Source organism: Necator americanus, chromosome III (assembly GCF_031761385.1).
Source record: "Necator americanus strain Aroian chromosome III, whole genome shotgun sequence".
Classification (NCBI taxonomy): domain Eukaryota; kingdom Metazoa; phylum Nematoda; class Chromadorea; order Rhabditida; family Ancylostomatidae; genus Necator; species Necator americanus.
The window spans coordinates 31,969,909-31,980,204 of record NC_087373.1 but is presented as its reverse complement, the minus strand read 5'-3'; the positions used below and the strand labels follow the sequence as shown (position 1 = coordinate 31,980,204).

Genomic DNA, 10,296 nt, shown 5'->3' with positions numbered 1-10,296 from the left:
AATAAAAGGAATTTTCATCGATGTCGTTATGTCTAAGAACAAGATGTTTTGTGTACTCAAACGTGGGATGAAATCCACACCTGTGGTTCACATTCCCACCTGCACAGATGCAAACGAATTCCCATATCTAGGGATTCGATAGATGCTTCTGCTGTTTCCAAGCTGTTTCGTTTTTCTTTAATGGTGTTAGTGGTTCCCTTAGATTAGGGAAGAATTTCCTGAAATGTCGAACGTTTTATGTTCGTTATTAAAGCTGTTAGCCCTTAACGGTTAGTTGTTTACATCTTCAAAGTATCCATCGATAAACTTAGGAAAGATGGGTGCAGTTCAGTCTCAGCCACTTCCCAGTCCCTTATCGATGCATTAATTTGAACATATGAAACTAAGGTACACGTCTAGGATGCAAAAAACGATGAGAAATAGTAATCAATACATCTCCTTTTTTTTGTCCTCCTATTTGTTCAGTTAGGTAGAAGTAGACGTTCGAAGTGTAACCCAAACTTTTTTTTACTATGGTTCAGTCCCTACACAGCTACGAATGCCAGGAATCTCATGAAATAGCAAGAAATCCACTTGAAACTGATACAGAGCTTTACGGGTAAATCAGTGTCATTGGATTTTTTCAAGGATGCAGTTAGAGAGAAATAAAACCTTCGAAAATGACACGCCATTTCGCTCATCTTGCAGGTTTGATTTTGTGCGAAACAGCCGGAAAATACTTCAGAATTAAAGGCATCATCCACGAATCTGAGGTGGTACGGATTTCAGGTGGAGTATTCGTATACGGCATGGGAGACTATGGAGAGGGGGGTGATTCCGTCCATTTCTTCCTAATTGCCGTAAAAAACGGCCCGGAAGATGCGGCGCCGCGCAAGGCTGGCGCGCTCCAGTCGAACTCCTTCTAGAAAATAGTGCGCCAGAACGAATGAAGCCGTATCTTCCGGGCCGTTTTTTAGGGCAATTAGGAAGATGACAGAATCTCTCCCTGTCCATTATCTGCTATCCCGTATACGAATACTCCACTTGAAATCCGTACCACCTCAGATTCGTGGGATGATGCCTTTAAAATTGCAGGGGATGACTCACTCAAACCCCCTCTAGATCAATATTATATCATAAACGTACAGGTCAGTGGCATACGTGGCCTTCCTAACAGAAATCCGGACGTTAGCGGCCTTCCACTACTTTGTTTTCAAGTGAAGTACGCTCAAAAAACTTTAGCATTCCTCAGAGAATGCAGTAAACCAAATTCAAGCAATGTACCAACGATTGTGCATGACTTCACCGCCCAATTCTATTCTGTCCTTGCGCCGATCAATATTTAGGAAAAATCGCGAAGCCTGCTACATCGTAGGTGATGCGTTATCAATGACTACAGTCAGGTCAAAATGATATCACTTACAGCAGCTTACGGAACTGAAGCCTGGTAGAGTTGCGTAAGAGGCTACATCCCAGATGACGTCCAGGCCTCGGTTGCGTATGCGGTTGCGATCCTTGTGGGACCATCGCTAGCTCTGCATTTTGAGTGGAGCTAATAATAGCCAAACCTCAATCGCAGTCGCTGCCTTTACTGCAAGTTTCAGGTCGTCTCAACTCAACTGTACCACTACGTGGAGCTGAATTTGCAGGTGCTTTCCAATTAAAACGAATTTAGTCTGCACAAATACAAATTTGGGCGGGTGTGGCGCAGTCGGTTAGAGGTTCCTCTAGCTCACGATCGATCGGAAGTTCGAACCCGCCCTAGTGCTCACCAAGTCCTTCATCCCTCCGAGGTCGATAAATTGGTACCAGACTTGTCCGGGAGGATAAAAACACTGACTTGACACATCGGCTAGCCCCCGCAAGTCATTGTATAGGCCAGTTACACGTTCGTTAACCTCAAACGATTCTGAATTGAAGTGAAGGGGTGGCGCATCCCAAGCGAATTGATCAATGCAGGAAACTTTTTTATCACTTTACATGCAAATCTGAGGCAAATGCTTTTAGAGTATCTGACAATCAGAAACCAAAGAAAAGAAAACTCCAATTGTTCTCGGGAAGACGTTGAAAGGCTTTCTGGTGTTGCAAAATAAAAATTCATCGGATATTGTCTGTTCGTGTTCTGAATTTTGTTCAGTTTAGTGATTTCTATATTCAATGGATACAGAACCCTTATACATAAGCTTCCGGGCTGGTGTAGTGCAGTCGGTAAGAGGTTCGGCTGCGACTGCACGATCGATGGCTAGAAGCAGCCCCGGTGCCAACGAAACTTTCCATCCCTCCGTGGTCAATAAATTGGTACCAGTTTTGTCTGGCAGGAAAAAAAGCGCTGACTTGATACATTTGCCACAGTCGGTCGTCTTCGCTATTTACTGTGAGACTGCACAGGCCTCCATGAACCTCAAACATTTCTGAACTAAGGTCGATCGCATAGGCGGATTCCTGTTGTAATGAATCAACGCGGTGCACTTTATCCTCATTCACTTTATGTTAAGTTCCGTCTTGCCATCTGGGCCTGAAGAGAATTTGCGAATCAAAGCACAAAAAACACTAAACGCGAGAGGAGTGGAATCCCCGCATCGCCGCGATAGAACAAGAAGCGGGCGATAACTATCTATGTGAAGTGTATAGTAGGGTCAAAACGAAATGAAGTACGTACGCAATTGCGTACGCGGCTTGTCTCGAGACGACTCGGTGGAGCGTAGCGGTTAACAGTGTGGTGAGATTTTTGCTGGCACCACCCATCGCTGCAGAGTGTGACGTTCCCACCTCAGTTCCAACTGGTCCCTCCATCGCGCCGTTTCGAGCGCGTTCGCAAATGCACTGCAACTGCACTCGTGATTCATTATCGTTTGACCCGACTATAGTTTGGGGAGTTTGCCGTTCAACAATGCTTTTATCTAATCGTACTCGATCTGCACTTGGAGTGCAAAGAAAAACGTCCACGGGGCGTAAACATCGTTCTTAACAGTCAGATGTGGACTGCAGAGAGGCTAAACATCAAGCCATTTTCAGTTTCGTTAAGCGTACATCATTATATGACTTAGCTGTTCACTTAAAGGCATCACCTCACGAATCTGGGGTGGTGCGAGTTTCATGTGGGTTATACCTATATGGAGTCGTAGATCATGGAGAGAAGGGTGATTCTGTTTATTTCTTCCTAATTGCCGTGAAAAAAACGGCCCGGAAGATACGACTTCGAGCATCCCGGCGCGCTTTTTTCTACGACGAATTCGAGTGGAGCGCGCCAGCCTTGTGCATGCGCCGCATCTTCCGGCCCGTTTTTTACGGCAATTAGGAAGAAATGGATGGAATCACTCTCCTCTCCATAATCTACTACCCCGTATAGGAACTCTCCACCTGAAATCCTCACCACCTCAGATTCGTGGGGTGATGCCTTTAAACTGAGCCTGTTTGAAGAGGCTGATGAAGCCTTAGTAGTTCAAGTTCTATCTTTCTTTTTCTCTCCGAAACTTTAACTTCCATATTATAAATTCTCTAAGACTAATGCTTAGGTTCTAGGACCCTAACTGAATAACTGCTATCCACTTTCAGAAAAAACCTGTCCATTGATGAACTATCGCCTTCTCAAATGGTCAGATTGTAAAGGCATTTCACAGTTAAGAACTGTTTTTGCCCTCTAAGTGCAAGTCGTGTATCGTTCAATAAGAGCGTGGTTGAGTGCCCCTAGCTACACTCTACCCCTCCTATCGTATGTAAGCGCGTTCCTTCCGCTGAAATATCTGAAAACAGCCGAGACTTTTTGGAATACTCCTCCGGGTAAACCCTGAGAAGCATTCCAAAAAATGTGGAAATACACATCCGTTCTTGCTTTGAAAGCCATTTCAGTAATGTTTCCGAAAATTTCAATAGAATAAGATATAAGTAGAAGCTACAGTCATATCCACGAGGACGATTCGCACTGAAAATGCAACAAAATTGAAGATACAAGTTCACTTACAGTATTATGAAATATTTATGAGATTCATTTGCGCAACTTGAATGAACGAGAACAATTTAGTGTACAGAACTTCCTGAGGGGTTCACAGGATCACCAGTGCATCCGACTTCTCCCCAACTAGAGATGTAAACATTAAAATAACGATGATGATCATTGAACGATCTATCCACGTATTGATCACTACATTCCAGGCTCTCTCCTTCATCGCATTCCACATAATCTGCCGTCGTCATATCGTTGTTGTAGAAAACCTTAATTAATTAATCTTGTTTTAAATTTGTAGTACAGCTAGGATACAACATATATTTTCTAGACGAGACCCCCAGAAACGTGTTACAAATCTTATGGACGAAAACGGAGTTGGGTGTACCAAAGAAGTGGTCATAATGACTAACTAGATTTCAGGTTTCTTGAGATCTGAACCAGTAGACAGGTGATGGGCATAATAAGGATCAGCACCGATCTTCTCTACAGTTCAACCAAATCAATATAAAAGCTTTAGTAGGACCAAAACGAAATGAAGCTTGGTGCATTTACGTAAGCGGCTGCGCTCGAAGCGAAACGGTGCGGCGGTGTGTAGCGGTTAAAACGTAGGGAGGACCTTTGCTGACATCATTCCTCGCCGGTCCCACCTCGATCGCAGCCGCTACCTCGCCGCTTCGAGCCCAGTCGCTTACGCAACTGCACCGTGCTTCATGTCGTCTTAACCACACTACACGAATTCAACATGCCGAGATTCAAAGACAGTCGAACATGGACAATGTCACTAAACAGAGTTTTTTGATTTAGTAACAACGTCAGCTATCAGCATAATCGCCTTAATTCAGCAGTTTTTTTTTCGTCAAAATTCGTAATGGCTTCTTAAACCTCAGTTTGGAAGCCTAACAACGAAAAAAATCGTTCCAAATTCGTTATGGGTTCCCCTTTGTTAGAAGTTGGTTGCAAAATGTTCCCGAAAATCGCCGCATATAAGGTTAAATCAACGAGAATCCGCCATTCATTTATATAACTTCAAAAATGGCTGCTAAGTTGCTGAATATTCGTGATTTCACTCGGATTACTATGTGGTGGGAGCTTGCATCGAAATGCAAAGAAGAATTTGACGAGTAGCTTGCTGATCGTGGATTTCTATGGATCTAAGGACCGTGGTTCAACTGTGCAAATCCGCAGTGTTTCGAACTACTTCTTAATTCTAGGAGACATTACAAATTCCATTGAATTCCTTGCAAATCTGACAAACCAGGTCCTCATATTTTCCACATGGTATGCAGATAATTTCGCTAATGTTACAATGTTAACCGGAAACAGCCATGCGGTTCAAAACATTACACGTCCCTCAGTGTCCATTTTTGTGGAACACCGTTTGCGAGAAAACGTGCGTGACATGCACACATGTTAAGAAAAATGACCAGAAAATACCACACAAATCCACCGAAAGACACACTTATCCTCTTGTTACATTCGGTTCCATTTCCTTATTATTTGAACAAACCTCGGATTTATGATGGTAGTACTGACGGAAGTTCTCTTCAGGAACGTGTGGTATAACATCATGGCTGTGAGTAACACGGAATGTGTATGGGATCTAAAACAACATTAGTGGATGTTTCAAGACTTTCGATAAGAAAAATAGAAGCGTGACAGAGAGTAGGGAAAAGAGGAACGAAAACGAAGAGATTGTTCTGCAAACGAACTTATGGGCGAACAACAGAACCAATCAATGAATGGTAAGTTCCAAGCAAATAATGATAGAAAACTTGTTGTTCTTTAATCAAAAAGGAGAACAAATGCAAATTTTTGTTCGAGGAATGGAAATCCAGGAAAGCGGAGAAGAGGAAATATAGTAGAGTCAAAATGACATAAAACAGGGTGCAGTTGCGTGAGCGGTTCCGCTCGAAGCGGAGCGGTGGAGCGTAGCGGTTAGGGTTGAATGGGGATCTCTGTTACCACTGTTCATTGCTGCAATTCGCGATGGTCCCACCTCGACTACAACCGCTGCGCTCCACCGCGCGGGTTCGAGCGCAACCGCTTACGCAACTGCACCATGTATCATGTTGTTTTGACCCGGCTATAACACTAAAAGTTGAACGACGAACCTGGTTTCCATGTGCGGCCGCAAAAGCTTTGTCACCCGTTCTCGGCTGTCCAAAGGTGACCAATTTTATCCTGTTTCCATCGAACAGTCTCATCTTTTCTATGTACGATGCTGCCAACGATGCCATTGCCCCACCGAGGGAGTGACCAACAATCTAATTCTCACAATATGATCCACATAAGCTCATTGGATAACCTTACTACAAATGCAATAACATACCCACAACTCGTACTCTTTGTATTTGTTAGATGCGGATAGAAAGGCGTCCTTGATTCCCCCATTCCAAACCGCAGTGAAAGCATTGAAGAAATATGTGGACACAGTGCCTCCCGCAACCCATGCGGTCTGAAAGAAATGAAGTGAGAATTTCATCAAATTAAAAAACAGCAGAACAGAGACGAATGAAAACGAAAAACGTTCAATTTTGTTTGAGAACTCTACAAAACTAGCCTTGGTACAGTGCTTTTCCGGGGTAAAATGTTCGAGAGCTGAGTAAGGTTGGAGCCACCTACTGATAGTACATTTGCATAAGCGGCTGCGCAGGAAGGTTAAGCTGGCGGCAGCAGCTACTTGGACTGCGAAGCTGGCAGGGTCCCGCTTCGATCATAACCGCTATGTGCGACCGCGGCGCTTCGAGCACGGCCGCTTACGAGACTACACGACATTCTCAACCTGTTTCGATCCAATTCTAGCGCGCGTCGCGGTCCACAGGACTAATGTAAGGACCGTAGAGTGTAAGAAGTACACTGCTAGCCACCGATTAGCCAATATTTTTCTTATGAAGTACATTATTTTCTGTTTTTTGCAAACGTCAAACCTAAATATTAATAAAATATAAAGGCATGAATACATAAGTGAGTAGGACGTTTCTAGCTCGGATCTGTCGTCCGTTCCTGCCGCTAAAGGTGGTTAATCTTTGAAATTTACGCTGGTCAACAATGTTGACGGAGTATACATAGTACAATTTTAACCTTCTTATCATCCATCATTATTTTGCCAGCGTTTGCATGCATCTAATTCTCTGATGAGCATCGTTTTTGGTTAAAAAAGATACAATCTGGAGCAAAAGGACATGAAGCACGGACAGTTGCGTAAGCGGCTGCGCTCGAAGCGGTGCGCTGGAGACAGCGGTTGGAATCGATATGGGACCGTGGTGAAGTGCAGAGAATCCAGGTGGCGGTAGCGAATCCTTACACGATCCCAACCAACGATACAACCGCTACGCATTACCGGGCTGCATCCACTTACGCAACCGTCCATGCTCCATGTCGTTTTGACGCACCTATAACTACGCAATTGCGTACACCGCTTCTCTTGAGGCGGGTACGGGTCTCTACTATCAGGTCAATGTTTTTATCCTCCCAGACAAGTCTGGTACCAATTTATCGACCGAGCAGGGATGAAAGGCTTGGTAGGCACTAGGGCAGGTTCAGACCGTCGATCGATCTTGCAGACACAGCGGAACGTCTTACTGCTACACCTACACTCGTTATTGGTATAAGGTTAAAAGGAGTGGCTCCAAGTTTGAAATGGAACCATTTAATGGTTACAACGAAACGGAATTCCGAAAGAAATCCCAACAATAATTTCCTTGAAAAAAAAACTCACTCTGTTTTGAAACACGGTAGATAGTGATTCGTATATCATTTGCGTCTGTCCGATAGTACCTCTGAAGAGATCATATGGGCAACATAAAACACAGAACCTAAGGCAACAAAAATACTACCTGTATGCCATCATTATCGCTTTATCCGCATGATTCAATGCCACATATGCATTGCAGGTGTCAGTATCCCAATGGTCACAACGAACAGTGACTTTACGAAGTGCCTGGAAATTTGCCTGCCTGCATGAAAAATTTGATAAAGGATAAGAGTCTAATTTATTTAATTCGGCGATATGCTTGATTTGGTTTAAAAAAAAATCGCTTTGCGAGACTTCACTGTTGTTTTCGTCTGGCTGGCAGAGCCAGCTTACCACGAATCTAACATGGCGATTGAATCCGCGAGAAAAGCTAGAGATGAGGTTGGAGATTGGCGGATCCCAGGTGGTTCCGTTTATCCCTCCCTAACCGTCCAAAAAAAACGTCGTGGGGGACGTGACTGTCCACGACGATTTCAATTGTATCGCAGCATCCTCGAGCACGCACCGCACCCACGTGCGAGCGTTCATAGATCAATGAGGTCTCCTCATCAGCTTATTCAAGTAAAGCCAATGAATAGGCTGTTGAGAGACCGGAACGTGACTATGGAGGCGCGTTCTAATGGGTATCGTAGGAACTAAAGCGGTTCCCACGCCGACGATTAGGGAGAGATGAGCGGAATCACTCCGGATCCCGCTGTCTACAACTTCATCTCTAGGTTCTCCCACTGATTCAATCACCACGTCAGATTCGTGGAATACTGGTTTTAAATGTCAAACAATGCGTTGATTCAAGCCATTTTTATGTTGTTCAGGATATGGAAAAAAAGGATTTCATGCGGAGAGTTTTTAATTTTCTATAGTTGAAGAATCTGATCACCACGTGAGGTACGGATTGAAGGTTGCTGTGGAGGGCACTCAACACTGCTCTAATCGAACTGTGTATAGGAGCACAAAAATCGCTTTTACAGCACAAAAGCGCCAAATGCGGGTTGCGAAGAAGCCTTCTCTAAGGCCACTCTCGATTTCGTTGAAAATACTACAAGATATGACTTAAAGGCACCATCACACGAATCTAAGGTGGTGCAGATTTCAGGTGGATTATTCTTATAAGGGATAGTAGATTATGGAGAGGAGGTTGTTTCCGTCCATTTCTTCCTAATTGCCGTAAAAAACGGCCCGGAAGATGCGGCGCCGCACAAGACTGGCGTGCTCCAGTCAAACTTCCTGTAGAAAATAGCTCGCCAGAACGCCTGAAGCCGTATCTTCTGGGCCGTTTTTTACGGCAATTAGGAGAAAATGGACGGAATCACCCCCCTCTCCATAATCTACTATCCCGTATACAAATACTCCACCTAAAATCCGTACCTATCAGATTCGTGGAGTGATGTCTTTAACTATTCACTTCCAGTAACCCTGTTTGGAGAGTTTGGTGAAGTCAGAGCATTGCTTAGTACTTCTTGCTCTATCTTCCTATTTCTCTTAGCAGCTATGGCCTACATGTCGTAGATCTGGTCGTAGAAGACTGGTGTTCAGGTCTGAGGGCCCTGATTAACTCGCCTATTCACTTCCAGTGATGAACTTTTGGTTGATGACCTATCGGCTTCTCATAGGGGGCACCCCAAAGCGCTCGCTAGATCGCTTTACTTACGCTACTGTACCTAACTTCAGGTCGTTTTGACCCAACTATAGCATTATCGATTTTGCTCGTTCCCTTTAGTGTATTTGAATAAATGCGTAAAAACTACAATATTTTAAAAATTTCTCACCGTAGCATTTTGGAAAGTTCGACTGAGACATGTTTGTGGATCTTTTCCTTCCGTGGCTGAACACAGCGGGACGACTTTTGTTCGTGCAAATTCATCAGAGAAATGTGGCTGATCGGTCAGTAAAGGCCCACATTCCACAGCAGAAATAAAGAAGATGCTAAGAAGAGCACTGAACAGTGTTAGCCCCATCGTTGTGCACTGGGGGAAGAAGCAGCAAAAAAGAATGACTGGGAGTTTTTATCATCAGGAAATCATTGCACTGCAATTTTCTAAGGCAGTCTCAGCGATAAGGAAGAGTGTAGCCTTGTTCGATAGACTCATGTAAGCCTTATTTCGCGTAGAATTGATAAGACGCAAAAATTGTGTGGGGGGTCGACGAGCTTTGATCTTCGAGATAAGCAAAGATTGCACGAGATGAAAGATTGCTAGATGTTAGGATAGTTCAATTCAAAGAAGGACAAGAAAAGCAGCTTTATTTTAATGACTATTTTTCTTTATAACCCTTCTTTTATAAGTTCCAAGTTCGACCTTCTTTGAATCTTGGCATCGTAGAGTTTGATTGTGTACTACTCTTTAACTACTTACTTTTTTCTTTTTACTTTTTTTCCAGGCTCTGAAGAAGGCGACGACGCCGAAACGTTAGCCAGAATAAAGATCAATAACAATCTTGGTTCTGCTTAAAAAGTAGCATACAATCAAACTCTTCTTTTATATGTTGAACTATGTAATTTAAGAATGTTTGGAAAATGTATATGGGTATCAGTTTAGAGTTAGAGCCATATTCATAACAATTGCTGTGTTTTTTTTTCCTTAAATTGGGGTCCATCCTGTTTTTATGGCAATGTTCTTGT

The 10,296-nt window shown here is 43.6% G+C and overlaps 1 protein-coding gene across 2 annotated transcripts; it reads right to left on the bottom strand.

The window, feature by feature from the left end:
• Nucleotides 1–3,996: 3,996 nt before the first annotated feature.
• On the bottom strand, nucleotides 3,997–9,634 carry RB195_011649 (uncharacterized protein; the record flags this gene model as incomplete). Of its 2 annotated transcripts, XM_064193169.1 has the most annotated exons (8): nucleotides 3,997–4,191; nucleotides 5,433–5,525; nucleotides 6,037–6,189; nucleotides 6,255–6,380; nucleotides 7,644–7,704; nucleotides 7,762–7,881; nucleotides 9,338–9,390; nucleotides 9,446–9,634. In XM_064193169.1, the coding sequence occupies 8 exons, from the start codon at nucleotides 9,632–9,634 to the stop codon at nucleotides 3,997–3,999; spliced, it is 990 nt and encodes a 329-aa protein (XP_064050752.1). The 2 variants fall into 2 exon arrangements, with proteins under 2 accessions (XP_064050752.1, XP_064050753.1); XM_064193170.1 differs by lacking the exons at nucleotides 9,338–9,390; nucleotides 9,446–9,634 and adding an exon at nucleotides 8,013–8,026.
• Nucleotides 9,635–10,296: the final 662 nt, after the last annotated feature.